The 17,520-nt window shown below is 49.3% G+C and overlaps 1 protein-coding gene across 1 annotated transcript in view; it reads left to right on the top strand.

Annotated features, from left to right (window-relative positions):
• RCC1L (RCC1 like) overlaps positions 1-7,614 on the top strand; it is a 46,549-nt gene extending 38,935 nt beyond the window's left edge. The window contains exons 10-11 of the mRNA XM_023537550.1: positions 1,270-1,355; positions 6,586-7,614. Of these exons, the coding sequence (XP_023393318.1) occupies positions 1,270-1,355; positions 6,586-6,663 (164 nt within the window). The 3' untranslated portion in view covers positions 6,664-7,614. The remainder of the gene's footprint in view (positions 1-1,269; positions 1,356-6,585) is intronic.
• The last annotated feature ends 9,906 nt before the right edge of the window (positions 7,615-17,520 follow it).

Below are 17,520 nucleotides of genomic sequence, written 5' to 3'. Positions count from 1 at the left end.
CTATGTGCAGAGTCACATACTTGAGAATCTATATGAAGTATTTCTCTAGAGTAGACTATTTTCTGTTTGCTGTCATGCCATGTGGCCATTTTTGATCACACTGAAATGAAATCCCTGTCTAGGTTTTCCCCAGGACTCAACAGCCACCCTCCAAGTGCCAGTTACTATCCCTCAGTAGAGGGAGCATCCAAACTTGGATTTCTCCACTGTCTGTGTGCCCAGTGTTCGCATATGGCCAGCTGGGGGCTGGAGTTGTTTGGTTTATCCTGAGGTCTGCTAACGTTTTGGGAGCTAGACTGTTCTATTCTGTTAAACACATAAAATTTGGGGGTGGAGGACCAAGGATGATGGTCCGACCAGGGTGCCTCTTATAGCTCCTAACAAAACGATTTCTTATTTAATTAGCCCAGATTATTTTAGTCCTGGCTTCTCCATGTCTTTTCTTCTACTTTTACTAGGCAGATGCAGGGCAGTGAAATGGGGCCTTTGTGCCAAGAAGTGCCCAAAGCTGATGTAGACAGAAGTCTCAACTGAGGCTGCCCTACCAGATCTAGGTCCCTTCCTGGAGGATGTCCTGGTCTAGATGCAATCTCCTGGACTCACCTCTATGGCACTTTGTCTGTCCTTCTCCTTCTTGACACTTTTTACAGTTCGTAAGCATGTATGTATGGGTTTGATCATTTGTTTGACTCGTCCCATGAGGATAGGAACCATGAATGTTACATTCACTGTCCTGTCCCAGTTCCTAGCACACAGGCATAGACCTGGCCCAGAGAGGTTCCTGTGTCACCATATGTCATTTGACTGAATGTTCAAGATATGGAAACCCAGACAAGGAATGACAAATATCCTTATTTCTCACTCTGTCGAATTAGAAAGGCCATGGCATGACCAGGATTTGAGGATGCTCAGATCTCAAGATTTGTAGAGGGCAGGGTTTGGTCAGACATAGCTGTTGGTGAGGGAGTGTATGCATAAGGGGCAAGTAGAGTGGGCTGTGAGCAGGAGCCACCTTGGCCCACGGCCTCATGTACATACTCATCTCCCACGTGATGGACACAGCGTAAATTTGGGCTTGGACATGTTTTTGGTATGAGGGCAGTCTACTTTTCAAAAGAAAGCATTATTGTCTGATAGAAATTGAAATTTAACATTGGGCTCTGTTTGTACCAGGCTCTGGAAAGCAAGTTCTCATGCAGGGCCCTTCCTCTTCTTCAGACATGCTCTTGGCCTAGTCCCAACCAAACCACCGATTTTCTTTCTTTGCAGACAAAGGAGAGCTGTTTGTGTGGGGCAAGAACATCCGAGGGTGCTTGGGAATCGGCCACCTGGAAGACCAGTATTTCCCGTGGAGGGTAAGGCTAGACTGGGCGGGCTTGAGATCACGTCCACAGAGCAGATTCAGCTGATGTGGCATCAGTGCCCAATGTGCAGCGGGGCCAGCCCTGGGTCCTGGAATTGCCCCTACTTTCAGTCCCGGCTGCCTTTTGCCTCAGGTGAGGCTCTCCAATTGAGGAGCCAGATCAAGTGCCCAGTACCAGCTTCTCAGGCTGCAGGCTCACTGCCCTTTGCTCCTTCTTGGGGCCTGTTGAGTGAGTAATGGGAGGGAACGGCCTGTGTGGGGTTGCAGTCCCACAGTGGCCTATAAGAAGTCTCATCAAAGGCTGTCCTCAGGTATGTGGAGCAGGGAAGCAGAAGCACACCAGGTGCCTCAGAGAGAAGCAGGCTGTGGGCCGAGTGCCGCAAGGCTCGGGGAGGCTCTGAATGGGGGCGATTCGAAATGAAGAAGTTGGCATGCTAGGAGCTGTTTACAGAGGCCCATGTAGAGGAATGTTTTACAGCAAATTTAAAAGAAAGCAGGATGTTTAATATCTACAACCACCAAAATGGAAAAATAAAGGCTTTTCTTAGGGGGAGTATGCAATTAGACAGAAAGGCTTATTTCAAAATTAAAGAGGTAAAAAGTTCTTTCTTCAGTTGTAGTTTATCTTAGTATTGTTTACTAAGATTTTTGAGTTCTTCTAAAAAAAAAGCTATTTATTTATTTTTGAATGCAGAACATATGTACTTGGTACAAAGTGTATTATGGAAAATAAATTTCCCATGCCTCGTCCCAGCGGCAGCCACCAGTACTGGTTTCTGATGTTCTCCTCCAGAGACGGTCTCTGTGAGGAGAAGTGTATACATGCCAGAGCATTTTCTTTGAAAGTTTGATATTAATAGTGTGTTTCGAAGTTGTGTAAAGCATTTTTTAAAAACATGTAAAAATGCAAAAGAAATGTGTAATTTACATAAAATAAGGATTTGTCTGTCAAAACCCACTACAGAAGGCTTTGAGGCACTTTGGTATTTTAGAGGCTTGTTTCCATTGGCCTTTCCCACGGCTGCTGGCTCTCCTGGGTTTCTGTGCACTCTGCAGGCCCTGACTCCTTTATAAAAGCTATAGGTGCAATTTCTAAGAGAACAGATCAAAATGGAGACTTTACACTTGTTAGAAAAAAAATGGTTGTGCACCAGAGTTGTTCCCAAGCTGATTGGTGCTTGCTCACTTGTTCCCTGAGCCTGGAAATACTATTATGTATGACAAATGGAGAGTCAGTTGGTAGACAGTGGATGGCTCCTCATGCAATGATTTAGATGTCCTACTTGTTTTCATGGTAGTTCCTTACTGCCCTCTCTTGAACCTCACTAAAAAGGCCATTCTGAGGGAAAGCTTGGGAAACAGTAAAGGAACTGGGTTTTGGATGAATGACCACTATGACGGGAGGCTCCCTACCTGCCATGAAATAAGGTTTGAAATCAATAACATTTTCCCTGTTGAAACGGCTGGGCTAAGCTTTGGGCCCGGTTGTGAAGTTGGAAGCAGCAGGCTGCTGGGGGCTGACACCACTTGCATTAAAACCAGACCCCGCTTCTCTGACTCCATGCTTACCAGGCCTCCCTCTCGGAATGCCATTCCCTGCATCTGTGCCATCAGGGAAAGGATACTCGGTCTGTCTCTGTGACAGCTGCTTTCTTGCCAAACTGTCATCTTCCTTCTTTCATGTTTGTTGAGTCCTGTTTGTGGAGCCACCGTGTTCCCTTGTCACCTGTTGATTGGGGTTATGGGGATGGGTAAAGGATGATGCTGAGGTCTGAGGGCCTGGTCCTTTCCACTGTGCAGGCTCGAAGATGTGAGGCTGAGGCTCTGGGACAGTAGTGGTGGCAAGAACCAGGTTTTGGGTCAACTAGGCTGGATTCCTTAAAGATTCGATTAGTCTTTTGGGTGTTGGATCTTACTGTAGTCTATTCTTTTACTCACTTAAAAATTACAGGTAACTTTTATTCTTTAAACAACTCTATTTTGTTACTTCAGTGGGAGATGTGTTACATCATTTAAAAATATTTCAAGAAAGAAAAGAAAGAGTAAAGTATTATTTGTAGCTCCTGCAATGGTACTAACTAGTTATGCTTAGACTCACAGAACTTGGGCTTTTCTGAAAGTATGTAGGCCCAGGTAGTGACATCTGAGCTCCCTGATTTAAACCTCTTCTTCTAGAGGCTTTCCAGGATCTTTTTCTGCTACATGTTGATATTCAGAGCTCAGACAAGTTCAATAATTTCTTCCATGGTTACACATCTAGCGAGCAGAGCCATGAATCAGACTCAGATATGTCTGACTGTGAGACTCTGGTCTCCTCACAGTAGTCTCATCCTCTGTGAGGGCCTGAGCCAGAGATTCAGGATTCCCAGCTGTGGAGGGAAGGAAGTATGCAGAGGCAGGGACACATTGCCCAGGTTTCATCTGGTCTTTACAGGACCCTTTGACCTAAATGGCAGCATTGTAGGCATGGGAACAGGCTGCTAGGGGAAGTTTTTGAATGGCCTTCACCGTTCAACCCTGGGAATTGCACTGGCTCTCCACAAACAAACTGTACAGCCTTTCTGAGGGGACAGCAGAGCTGTCAGTGTGCTGGGTGCTTTGCATTTGTTCTCACCCTCAGAACAACCTATGAAGATTGGGGCCCTTCCCCCACAGCATGCACCTATGAACACTGACTTCAGGAGTCCAAGGGGCTGGATTTATCTCAGAGTCACTCTGGGTGGGGCTTCGATGTGAACTTGGGACTCTGCCTGCAGGCTGTGTTGCCTCCTCACAGTGAGCCCCTCTGGTCAGGACCAGGCTGAGTTTAGGAGCGCAAGCTGGGGGGAACCCTCTGACTTCCAAGTCTCTTTCTTATATGGCCACCTCAGTAGCCACAGGCCCGAGGTGGTGCCGATGCCTGGGAGAGAGGTGCCCTGTGGGAATTTGTGCTCTGGGGCAGTGCCTCTTTGCAAGCTGAGCTCTTTCCCTTTCTCAGGCTGGTCACTTGTGCAGGATGGAAATTTCAGATGCAGCCACATGGGTGAATCTGCTGGGCCCAGTCACAGCCCCAAGTCAGTGCTTTCTTAGCTTTCTTCTGTCTTTTACCTGGTGGGTGCTTGTTTTAGGAACATGTAATTGTGGAAAGAGAGGTTCCTAAATTGATTCTGCGCAAACTTTTAAGTCACTCAGGCTAAATGTGCTTCTGGTTTAGAATTGTTTCTCTATGCAATAATGTTGTGAGCATATATTGGTTTAGAATAGAAACTCCTTTTAACCTTGACAAGGACAAAAATAAAACATGGGTGAGGGCAGTCTTCTTTTGGACTCAGTTTAGAGACTATGTGAGGCTGTGAGTGACTGCTTGCTAGGGGGAGCCACCTGCTGCCCCCAGAAAGGGTGTCCGAGGCCAAGCCCCTACTTCCCTGGCCATCCTCAGCCAAGACCATCGTCCTGGCGAGTGAACCAAGGCCCAGTGGTTTACTCTGCTTTGTGTGCTAATGGCAAGAGCACTAGGGTAACAAGGACAGAGGTGCTTAAGTGCAGCAGCTTGGCTGTAGATTAGTGTGGAGTGTGGCACTTTTCATGGGACTGGTCAATAAAATGTGCTCTAATGGCCTGGAGAGGTTGCTAAGAGTTCACCTGGGCCCAGTCACCAAAGAAGCAGCATGTCTTCTGCTTCCCCAGCCAGTCTGGAACAATTTCTGCATCTGTGAGCCTCTGCCATGAGCTAGGGCATTGCTCTTATTTGTTTAGTGATTTCTCTAATAGGTTTTGCTAAAAGAAATTTGTTTAGGGAAGGAGGGGCAGGAAGCACAACTTGGTTACTAGCATCCATTTGCTTGTGGCCAGGAGTCCTTAATGGATTTGTCTCCCCATGCCAAAGGCGCCAAGCTCCGGGTCGACATCGCTGCCTCTGGGCTTTTAGGCCAGGCCATCTGGATCAGGCCTTTTCTTCTCTTAAGCTCAGTAAATGCCACAGGCTATTACACATCCCGTTTCTAGCTGTCACACTGCCCAGCCGAGTGTTACCATCAGGGCAGGATGGCAGAATTCAGGTCTGGTCAGAGTAGCAGCATCGGCGTCCTGGCGGAGGTCTGAGGAGTAAGTGGTACAGGTGCACTGTCTTAAAATTTTCCACCTAAGAAAACAGTATACTTGGCCTTTGCTTGTCTTTGCATCAAAAACCTCTGGAAGGCCAACAAGAAACTAGTAATTTCCATTTCAGAGGGAAGGTGGGGAATGGGGGGATGAAGGTGGGTGGTAGTAAAAGGTATTTAATACCTTTTTGTTCTTTTTCATTTTATGTCATTTTATATGGTAAGCATGTAAATGTATACTTATTCAAAATAATAGTAATAAAATAATAATAATAATAATAATAAGAAGAAGAAGAAGAAGAAGAAGAAGAAGAAGAAAAAGAAAAGTATCCCTTTTCTGGAGAACTGGTATGGCCATGTAGATACGGAAATCCTAGAGTTGTTGGGGACACCCATTTCCAAGGCCAGGCTGTAGAACAATGAATTATTTTAAAGGCAAACAGGATGGAGCCTCCACATTCCAGAAGGGCTTTCTGCTGTTATCTTGGGCCTTCCTGTGATGAAATGTTGTCAGCATAGATGGGCAGTGTCAGCAAGACTGCCAGCTGGGCTTTGACACCTTCTGAGTCACAGGAAACATTCCTCCTTGAAGGGTGAGCATGTGACTTGTGTGCTTGTGTCTGGAGCTGGAGCTTGTGGGCGAAGTGGGTAAAGACACTGGGCCAAGGAGGCCTCATTCTCAAAGTGGACCCTGAAGGCAGGAGAAAGGGTTTCTCAAGCTGCTCCAGGGAGCCGTGGTGGTGACTGTTAGGAAAGGTCACGGAACACCGGGCTTGAGAACAGGTTTTGCCCTCTGGTGGGGTCATACTCAGACAGGAGTAATCTCTGTGGGATGTGCACTCAGGGTCTGTGCTTGTGCCCAGAGGAACCTCTTAGAGGGGTGAGCATGAACAGTAATGTCTGCTGTTGCCTACGTGGGGAGTTGGGGTGACCCTTTCCATGGCGAGGGCATTTACTCATTCCAGCAGACCGCCAGGTAGGCGTGAGCACTCCCCTTTCCAGGGGAGGAACTCAAGGCCCAGAGAGGTTCAGTTATCTACCAAGAGGCAGGGCCAGGATCAGGCCCAAGTGGGGCCACCTCCAAGCTTGTCTGCCTCCCAGCTGGCCATTTCCCCTTCCCATGTGCTGAGTCTTGTTTTTCAGGTGACAATGCCTGGGGAGCCCATGGATATGGCGTGTGGTGTGGATCACATGGTGACTCTGGCCAAGTCATTCATCTGAATCTCCTACCTGACCTGCTCAAGACTGTCCCTGGCCTCATATCACTTGGGCTGTTTAGCGGAGGCAGCCAGTGGGACTCTCATGAGGCCCAGAGAGGATCAGGGCCCTTCATGAAGTGTGGCACTCTCTCCTAAAGCCCTCAGCAGGTATGTACTGGAAGTGCTGGGAAATGGCCTGACCTGAGGGTGAGACCTGCTGAATTCAGCACAAGATGGCTGCCTTTATTGGGCCGATCTCCAGCAAGATGAGTCCTAGGGCTGCATGGCCCTGGCAGGGCGAGGATAATATGAATATCTTGGCTCTTTCCAGGGATCACGTGTCACATCTCGCCTGAGAAATTGGTTTTAGGAAAACTTAGAGCTCTCGTGGCATGCCATTTTATTTGATCTTAAGAGGCCTGACAGAACGTAGTGCTCAGGAGGGCTTCTGTAGCCTCTCGGATCACAGCAGAGCTCTTGGTGGGTATCTGGGCAGGCTGTGCGTAGGCACCAGGCTGAGCCCCAGCCTGACTGAGGGAGCCGGCCGGCTTCGGCTTGGAGTTTTCATTCGGGTACCTCCTGCCCACCAAGCTATTCTGGTCAGCTGCTCAAAGCCTGTTCACTGCTGGGACACGCACCAAAATCACTTGGACTGAGGTTCTCCCTGAAAATATCGATGGATGCCAGCTTGGTACCCCATGGGCCCACAGCTGTCACCAGCGTCATAACCATTCTCACTGCCCGTCTTGGAAAGTGGAGATGCTCCTGCAGGAAGAAGATTGAGGCCAGATTCTTATGGGCTGAGGGCTCTGAACACATCCTGCAAAAGCTTGGCTGGAGTGCCAACCTTAGAGAAGAAAGATTCTAAAATTGTGAAAAACATTTGAGATAGTAACTTGTCTTATTCTTCAAAAAAGTCTTAAAAAAAAATTTCTTTGGGAATAAAGTCTATTTTCTGCCTTTTTATTTTTAAGAACTGAAGAGGTCTTTTTATTTTACCTGATCATTTAGAGATTAGTTTTTAAAAACAAGGCTTTTGATAAAGAGGCAACTAGAAGCCAGTGAAAAATACAGTAGAAGACAGTCATACTTGAAAACTATTTTCTGAACAGAATTTACTCCCACAGTTCAGTTGAAAGAAAATAATGAGGTATAAAAATAACATAATTATGTCACAAACCAAGATTTCACTCGCTGCCTGCATCCCCTTCCTTTCATTCAGTCACTCAACAAATACGTGTGTGCCCCTTATGTTCCAGGTACTGTTTATCACAGCGGGTCACATGGTAACAAAAATTTCTGTAAGCAGGTCTCATGAAACTTAAGTTCTAAGGGGTGCAATGGACAATAAACAAGCAAAGTGCAAAGTACATTAGATGGTTGTGTGGGCCGTGGAGAAAAATAAAGCATAAAGATGGGCAAAGTCAGGAAGGTTGCAGCTTAAAGTGGGATCGTCACTGAACAAATGTCCTTGCTATGACCTGAGGCAGTGAGAACCAACCAGGTGGTGTCTGGGGAACAGCCCCAGGACCCCTTTTCTGAGCTCATGCTACCTCCACTTCTCTGTGGGCGAAGTTATGTTTATTACAGCAAAGCTTTTCCAAAAACTTGAAATAGAAATTGAAAACCATTTGTCATTTTCCTTTCTGAAACTGCTAGATGGGCCAGGTACCACAAGGTAATACACACCTTAAAGCACATGCTGATTTATGAAGAGTGAGCGCCGCAGAAGGTCAGGGACAGTAGGTGATGGTAGTGATGGAGCATCTCTGTTGATGTAGGAATGGTTTTCAAGCCTCCCACCAAGTGGCAACCAAGATTCAGCTCCAATAATTAACTCCACTTTTGACACAGCAACCAGGGTATACTAAGGGCTATCTTTGGATTTATTTGGATTTATCTTAAAACCCAGTGTCTTCTAGTCGGGCTCGGTCTGCTCAGCTGGGTGGCATGGCTGTATTCTTTGTGGGTAATGGGAGTTCGTGGTTGGAGTGCATCTGCCACACACCAGGCCTTTTCCATAGTTGTCCTCTGTGGACAACTCACGTCCCTTTTCAGCTTTTATTGCTTGCCCCCAGTCCCTCCCAGCACTTAACACACACAGACACAGAAACCACCTATGCCATTAGCTTGGTTGCTATGATTTATCATTTTGTTCCTATACAAAATCTCTCATTTAGTGAGCGTTTGACTGATACTCTGAATGAAGTGACCATGGGCCAACCCCGACATATCCTCTTCTTACACTCAGACTCTGTCCATTCATGTATGTGGGGTCAGTAGCCAAGGTCAGTGCAGAGCCCAAGAGAAAGGTGTGACCTGAGAGGTATGAGGACTCTTGTCACGTGATAGTCACCACCGTCTTCCCCCAGTGGATAATCGTTCCCAAGGTGCCTGGGTCTCTGTCTTTTGTCCCCTGAGCCATCACCAGACCTGCAGGCTGCCACTCTGTAAGTGGGATCAGGGAGATGACTGACTGGCATACAAAACATTAAGTTCACTAATAAAAGTCCCTTGGCCTGCCATTCATGTAAGGCCAACCCTTGACACAAACTTGTCATAACCATTCTTGTTTTCTTCAGTAATAGCCCATATTTTCATGAATTCAGGAAACGTGTCACTTACTGTGTTCCATGTTGACAGGTCAGATGCTGAGAGCCACGCAGTCATGACAGTGCTCTGACTTGGCACATCAGGTTATGGTCTGCCTGAGCGCCCAGCAATATTCTTATGCAGGGTAAAGGCTCAGCTGAATTGGGGAAGATCCACATTATTCTCCCATGTCACACCTGGGTCCCAGCACCTAAAGGGGCCTGGCCACCTGACCACCAATGGGAGTTGCTCAAACCGTTCTGAGGGCCCTTCTCTTGCAATCTGCATCAGAATTAAGTGCTTCGACCTAACCATGCATGCTGATGGCTGGGAGAGGCAGTCATTGCTCCTGGGCCTGCACTGCCCTGTGACTGCCCCAGGAATTTGCCTGCTTCCCCAGAACCCAATGCTTGCCTTTCTTCCAGGTACATTACCCAGCTGCCCTCAGAGATTCATTGTGCACTGATCAGGAAATCACAGGCTCTATTTCACATAAACCTTGATATCTAATGTGGAACAGCAATAACCGAGGTTAAACTTGAGCTGCAGATACTGTTTGGAGTCCCTCATAACTGCTTTTCTCAGATTTGGGGCCACACAGGTGCATGTTCAGCAGTCAAGTTTAAAAGGATAAATCTAGATACCTTTGTCACCTCCTCAAACCAGGAGTTGACTGTCTTGCCAGGGAGGCAAACAGGTAGGCTGTAGCTGATAGTGGTGGGGGCTCCCCATGGGGGAGCAGAGAAATGATTGCTATTACTTTGGTAGCATGGTGGCGGCTAATGTGCCAGAAGACCAGAGAACAGAACACATGAAGACATGACCATCAGAAAAATACCCCGTTGGAGCTGAAAACTGAACAGGCTCAAACTCATGCCCCTAAGCTGTTCCATAGCTGCAGTTGCTGACCCTCATTCCAGCGGGAGGATATTGAGGGTGAAGCGGAGGCTTGTTGGGATATGAAGCCATATTCCTGAGAACCCACCATATGCCACCCCTTCCCAGGTGCTGGGGACAAAGTGGTGGGAAGGATGCATCCCTTCCAGCTTGTGTGTCTGGGGACTGGCTGCCTCTGATTAGTTTGGGTTCAAAGTGGAGGAAATAAGATGAAGCCACCTGCCCACAGAGCAGCCAAGGAGGTGGAGTTCATGATGGAGTGTTGGCAGATTCTACCCCTTAACTCGGCTCCTCAATTCTGGCTGTACCATAGGATTGTTTGAGGATGTTCATTTCTTTTTTTAGATATGCCACATTTTGTTTATTCATCAGTTGACGGACATTTTGGTTGGTTCCACTTCTGGGCTACTGTGAATAATACCCAAACATTCATGTACATGTTTTACATTGGCCTAGCTTTTTATCTCTTGGAACATTCCCATACAAGTTTTTGTATGAATGTTTTCAATTTTCTTGGGTATAAACCTAAAAGCGGAATTGGAGCATTCACATAAGTTTGACACCTTGTATCCTGTAATCCACAAGTTCGAAGACACTGAATAATTATTTCCCTTACTACAACTTGGGCTGTTCCCCGTGGTCTTGTTAGGGGCTCTCTGCCTGCTTCCCTACTCTTCTCCCTCCTTCACGTCAGGACCCTCTCCATGCCTGGGCCTCATCAGTGTGAAGAGATGGGTCATGGGTCTAGCTGATGGCTGCCAGACCTTCCGCTGGTTCTGCTCAGGTAGAGCTCTTGGGAAAACATCTTAAAGGAGAAGCTCTACTACCAACCTTTGCAAGGTAATGTGCTTTTCTCCATCTTACCCTTCTCCATGTGCTTTTCTCCATCTTACTCTTCTTTCTCTGTGCTAACCTTCACTGTGTTTATAGGAAGTTTCTTTAACCGTCAAGAGCTGTCAGAGTAACTGACGTTTCTTTCTTGGCTGTCCTTCACACTGTACATCCACACCTGTTGCTTTTTCTACCATATTTTTTTTTTTTAAAATTTAAAAGTGTACAATTCAGTGGTTTTGAGTATATTGCCTATGTAGTGCAACCATGACCATGCTGTCATTCCACACATTCCCTTTGGAGAGATTCTTTTTCCTAGCTTTCTTTACCATCATATGACACCCCACACCTACCCCCCTCTCCACCCCCAGGTGAATTTCACACAAAACCAAGAGGGGCAAAGTGACCACAAATGATGCTCTTTCCTTTCCGTGGCCTTGTGTTCTTTTGTTTCTTTTTGAGAGCTGGTAGAAGAGCTTCCAAAATTATATTGAAGGCAAGACCAGTTGAATCAGATTTTCAGGGTGGAGTCCTGGCATGGGTAACATGTGCCCCCCACCCTCCACTGCAGGGGATTCCTATATGCTCTGGGGTGAGAACCTCGCCAAGAAGCGGCCAAAGCTGCTCCCAGGAATTATGCTGTTGTTGGAGGTGGGCACATTCATGGTTCTGAGGGCTAGCTGGACATCAGCCAATCTTCTACATCCACGACTACCCCTGCCACCCTGACTGCACTGGGCCCTTGAGCCATCCAGGGTCATCTCACCTGCGAGCTGAGGCCATGACCCCGGCCCTGGCCATCCTACTTTCTTCCTTTTATCAGCCATAGTCAATAAACCAGACCCACCGTTCAGAGGCTAAGCGGTTTCCTGCATGGACGTGCTCAGCAGCTCTCCATGCCCTGTGAGGTCTCTGGCCAGCCTGAGCACCCACCTTGCATTTCCACCTCCCCTGCTAGCCTTGTCCATTTCTTCCCTTGCCCATCCTTCCATTTAAGCTAGAGTTCTCTCTTGGCCCTCTGCGACTTTGCTGTTCCCTCTGCTTGGATCCCCCTCTTACCAAGCTCAACACTAATGTCCTGGCTTCCTGGTGTTCCCCCTGCTGCCAGGCAGTGGTTGGCCCCAGCCCCAGGGCACAGCATCTCCTGGTGGTCTAGCCTGGCATGGCATGTCCTAGAATAGCTCGTTTCTGTCTTTATGCCTCCTAGAGCAGTTCAGGTCTGGCCATGGTAGATTCACCCGTGTCCCCAGCTCCTGGCACAAGGTGTGACACTGGATGGGTGACAGTGACTGTGAGCGAGCAGTGGGAAAGGGAGGCCTTTGCAACTGGCTTGAGAGTCTTGGGGCAATCAAGAGTCCCCATGGATGTTGTGGTTCCAGTGGGGTATCTGAGGGACTGAGGGGACATTGGTCTGCAGACCCCAGAAAGAAAAGCCTTCACAGTATTTAGGGTGGTGAGAGTGTGCTTCAGCCCCCGTTTTCACTCCCTTCCATCTCTAGCGCCACTTCTGAGGGACAGGGGTGAGCTGGGGTGGGGAAAGGGTTGATGGGGTCGAGTGTGGGCACAGCCCTGCCCTGCTCACACCTGCCCTCCAAGAAAGACAACAGAGAGGGGAAGGGGGAAGGGTGTCCAAAGTCCAGGGCCCACTGGCCTTAGGCCTGTCTCTCTTACCTGGGCAGTCCCAGTGCCCACCAGCCAAGACAGCAGGAGTCAAACACCAGAGCACTTGTGGGAGGGACACTAATCCTCCTCTGCCACCAGCAAGGCCCTGTCCTGTTCCACAGTCCCCCTGACCCCCAGGTCCATCTCTGCCAGAGGCCTGGGGAGGAATGGTGGGTGTCAAAGCCAGTCTCTAAGGTGGCCCCCAACAACTTTGGCCTCTTGTGTGGTCTCCTGTGTCAAATCAGCTGGGCTATATGATGATAGAGTATGGTGGTGGTGATGGTGCATGGATTCTCAGGCTAGGGGAAAAGAAGCATTTTGGCTTTGGCCCTGGCCCTTGAATCCCTTGCTCTGAGGGAAGCAGGCACCATAATATGAGGACACTGGAACAGCCCCCTGGGAAGACCTGTGGAGAGGAACTGAGGCCTCCTGCCAACAGCAGCTGTGTGAATGAACCACCTCAGAAGTGGATCCTCCAGTCCCAGCTGAGACTTCAGACGACTGCAGCCTCATGAGGGGCTCTAAGCCAGTACTGCCCAAACTGCTCCCCAATTCCCCACTCACAGAAACCGTAACGCATAAAGAATCATTTCAAGTCACTAAGTTTTGGGACAACTTGTTCCATAGCATCAGGTAACTAACACAGCTCATTTTGCTCTGGGGACCGTTTCAAGTCCGATTCTGGATGTTGGGCTGGAAGGCTTTGCTGCCTTGTTCCCATGCCCCTGGCCTATGCTCCCTGACTATAGCATGGAGCAAGAGGAAACGAGACGTAGCTTTAGATCCACACAAAATCAGAGAGCTGTCAGCTGACGACATTTTTTTTCTCCATTTTAATTAACACTTTACAAAGTACAAAATATACTGTCTTTTTTGGGGAACATTAAGTATTTTTTTCTCTCCATCATACAGTACATGAATCTCGAAGGTTTTGTGTTTGTTTCTTCAACAAAGAAAGTAAGCATGAGGAGCCCAGGTACAGGGCTGCCCAGTTCTGCCCCTCACCCAGACCCTGGGACAGGTGTAGGTGCCACTGCTTCTGCTGGTAACCTGGGGCATGCCAGGTAAGGGCCAGACTCCCCAAGATGAGGCCCTGGACAGGGCAGAAGTCCCTCGGAGCCCCACTGTATACCCGACATCCACTCACCCCCATCTCAAGATAACGGAAATGATTTTGGCATAGAGCAAGAGGGCTTGGGATTTTGTTAGGAGTCCCCCACCCCAGTTTTGGAGCCAACCCTGCTCAGTTCTTCCTGGACCATTTCCTGAAAAGGTAAACTGAGGCAGTGGACAGAATACGTATCAAGCTTGGCCTCTGTCTTGGGACCTGAATTTGGCCTGTTTTTCATCTTCCCCTCCCCAGAGCCCTGGTCTCCGACTTTGCTGGATGCTCTTCCTGGAGGAGCCTCACTAGTGAGGGGCACCGGCACCCAGAGCTTATCCCTCAATGACTTGAGGACCAGCTGTTTCTGAAGTTGGCTCGGCAGTTCTAGTCCTCCAGGCTGGTTGTGTGGACAGAACCGCTGCCAAGGACACCTCTGCCCCCACCACAGAGCAGTTTTAACAAAGTCAAGTGGGCCGGGGCAGTCCCTTGGGGTGGCCCCAATCCCTATCTTAGAGCCAAAGGCTTCATTCAGGGCCTGCCGCCCCCACATGTAGCTTCCGGGTGCGAATGCTACTGAGGCCTCAAAACACTGAATGAGCCAGTCTCTTAGCTCAGATTTGGACTCTGCACACATGTGCTCTTATATCCGTGTGCACAGAACGCTGTGCTGACTCCCAGGGCAGGGGCCGCCCTGCACTTCCAACTCACAGCCTCCCCTCCCCTTGAACCGAGTCACAAACTCCCTTACCACCAGGCAGTCCACAGGTACCATGAGCCAGGCTGCAGGCTACTGCCTCTACTCCAGGCCACTCTTGGTGCCATCAGCCTCAAAGACAGCAGGCTGCCTCAGCCAACAGCTCCTGTCCTTTACCTTCCCAGGAGAACAGGCTTCATAGGAGTGCCAGAATATCAAAGTTGAAGGCCAAAGCACACCCTGCGACTTTCTCTCACAGTCTACGCAGAGTATGAGAGGCAAGTAGCTTGTCCTTTTTGCTTCCTTTAATTTGAAAATGAAAGAAAAATGCTGGAATGGGCTCTGAGATGGTAAGAAAGGTATCCAGCTACATCAGGGCTCAACTCTCCTCAAAACCCTTGGCCACTCTTTCCAAGTCTTTCCTCCACTGAGTGACCATCGTCCCCACCACCTTGGTTGGCTCCCCTCCCAGGCAGCCTCTTTGAATGCAGGGTTATTGCCTGCTGCACGCCTAGCCCCTTCTTTAGCACAGTAGCTAGGAATCCTGAAAAGCCAGTCTTTCCACTGCCTGAGACTCCATCCTCCTCCCCTAAGCTTTTCTCAGGCCAACTGTCAGCTCCATTTCTCGGTGGCCGTGACAGCAGTGACTGGCTGCTCCCTAGCCCTGACTTATGGTGGGCACAGATATATTGGGGGTGTTTTCTCCCTAACCTCCACCCAGAGTTCACTCAGGAGGTGGCATCAATAATTTCTCAGTAACAGGGCTGGAGTGCTTTGCTGTCACCTGAGAGCTCCCCAAGGTCCCCTCTCTTAGCTGGGGGTTGGGAAGGGCCCTACTTGTCCCCACATCTAGATCCAGAGGCTCAGAAAGGTGGCCCAGGGTGGTTGTGGGGCTCCTAAAAGGTCTGCTCGTGAAATGCCAGCCAGGAGGACCTGGTGGTGGGTGGGCAGGTTCATCTTTGATTATCAGGCAAATGGTGCCCTTGGCTTTAAACGGGGCCCTGGCCCTCTCTAGCTCCTCAGAGCCTTGGTCTCAGACCTCCATGGCATTCTGTCATCTCAGAGACAAGCCCCACCAGACCATGCATCTTCAGACCACACTGGTTCCTGAGGCCATACTGTCTGATGGGGGAAGCCACCTGGGCAGCTCTGGGTCACCTGGCTCCCTCCCTGCCCACTAGGCCTGGAGGTGGTGGGAGGGGGAGAATGCTGGTGCTCAGGGGCTCTCAACCCCCGAATCTTGGGGAGGGGAGGTCTGCATACCTCTCCAGCTTGGTCGTGTGCCCTGGGCTGAGGGCAGTGGCATGGGCAGCACCTCTCTCGGGGCTCTGGAGACCCCTGGGGAGAGGGAGGTACAAAGCTGGCAATGCCCATCTTTGCTGACAGGACTAGGGGCTGAGGGGGAATGGGGTTTCCTGGGAACCAGGGAAGTCCATGTTGAGGATGGAACCAAGAGGCAGGTTTTACACTTGGGGGAGGGAGAAGGGGGTTCGCAGCATGCCCTCCCTCACTCTCCCCACTCTGTAGTGTACGGGGGTGGGGTGGACAAGGGGTGAAGCTGGCGTTAAGATGGTTTGAACTTTTATTCCCAAGGAGTGGCACAGAGGCAAAGACACAGGGCCTGCCTGCTCACCCTGCCTCTCAGAAGTCTTGCCCCCAAACCCAGTTTTCATCCCCAGGAGGCAGAGCTAAGAAATCCTCAGCCCTGACAGGTCAGAGTCCTCAAGCCACTTCTCTGATGGGTCTCAGCCATGTTGGCCCCACTGAGCATGTGCTCCTTCCAAGTGGGGCCTGTGGTCTGGAGACCCCACACCCAGAAAACCTGCAGATGGCAGAGGGCAGCTGGCCACTGGGAAGACCACTCACTCTTGCCTCCAAATTGCTGTGGAGATCAAATGACCGACTCTGCTACCCAGGCACTCACAGTGGCTGAGGAATGTGCCCGCCTCTGTGGGCCTCTTCACACAGCAGGAGGACAGGGACTGGGAAAATGCAGGGAGGCGTTTCCTGGGTGGCAGCTGGAGATGAGAGCTGAGCCCCTGTCCCAACTTCTACCTGGGCACAACACTGAGGGCATACACATGCCTTTTGTCAGTTAGATGGGGCAGCCACCAGGAGACCTGGGCAAAGAACCTGAGGTTTCTAAGCTTGCAGGCAAAAAAAAAAAAAAAAAAAAAAAAAAAAATCAGGTAAGCAGTCAAGTGTAAAAATAGCCAGGTGAAGAGTAGACCTAAATGTGGAGCTGGAGGTGACTGCCCTGCTGGCCCAGGTCTTTGGGCAGAGCAACTGGGGTGGGGGCGTTCTGTTCAAAAGCAAGAGGTTCTAACTCCTCCTCCCTTTGCTCTGCCACCACCTAAAATACGACCAGGGTGTCAGGGATCTCGTCTGTGGAAACAGGGGTGTGGGAAGGGGCTGAATCCAGCTTTCAAGAGAGACTGGGGAGGAGAGGGAGGGACCCTTGACACCCCCTGACTGGAGCTCAGCTCCTGGGCTGCTGGTTTTGTTTTTCCCTTCCCTCAAGTCAGGGATGAGGCAGCCGGCCGGCTTCTCTCAAAATCGTATTGCCTATATACTTGAATTAAAAATATACGGTGGCTCAAACGTGCCCGTGTGCACGGCAAACACAGCAGGTGGAGACCTTCAGGCCCACACACACGTGCACACACAATGGGGTCTGTGTCCACGTACTGCGCACACACACGTGTGTGCCCACACAGTATATATTAACATATATATTGCTCAAGTATATATGCTATTTACAGTATATATCTATATCAACATAAAACACAGGTATTTATACGTGTGTACAATAGATATGCCCTAGGGGCCTGGGGAGCACGCATTTCTGGGGTCACAGAGCCAACACGCTTGCTCGACAGGGAGGAAAAGCAAAGTGACATATTAGGGGGAACCGACAGGAAGAGGTCTGGAGAGGTGCACCACAAAAAATCAAGGCCTTTCAAGGGCAGAAAGAGGACTCAGGGCTTCAAAAGATGCCATGCCCACTTGGCCACTCCCATTTTAGAACCAGTGAACAAGTTACACGTTTTGGTTGTTTTGGAGTTTTGTGCAAAATGAATTAACTTAAAAAAAAAAAA

The sequence above is a fragment of the Pteropus vampyrus genome, unplaced genomic scaffold (genome assembly GCF_000151845.1).
Source record: "Pteropus vampyrus isolate Shadow unplaced genomic scaffold, Pvam_2.0 Scaffold193, whole genome shotgun sequence".
NCBI classification, from domain to species: Eukaryota; Metazoa; Chordata; class Mammalia; order Chiroptera; family Pteropodidae; genus Pteropus; species Pteropus vampyrus.
Note: the sequence above shows the minus strand (reverse complement) of the source record. Positions and strands in the feature narration are given on the sequence as shown.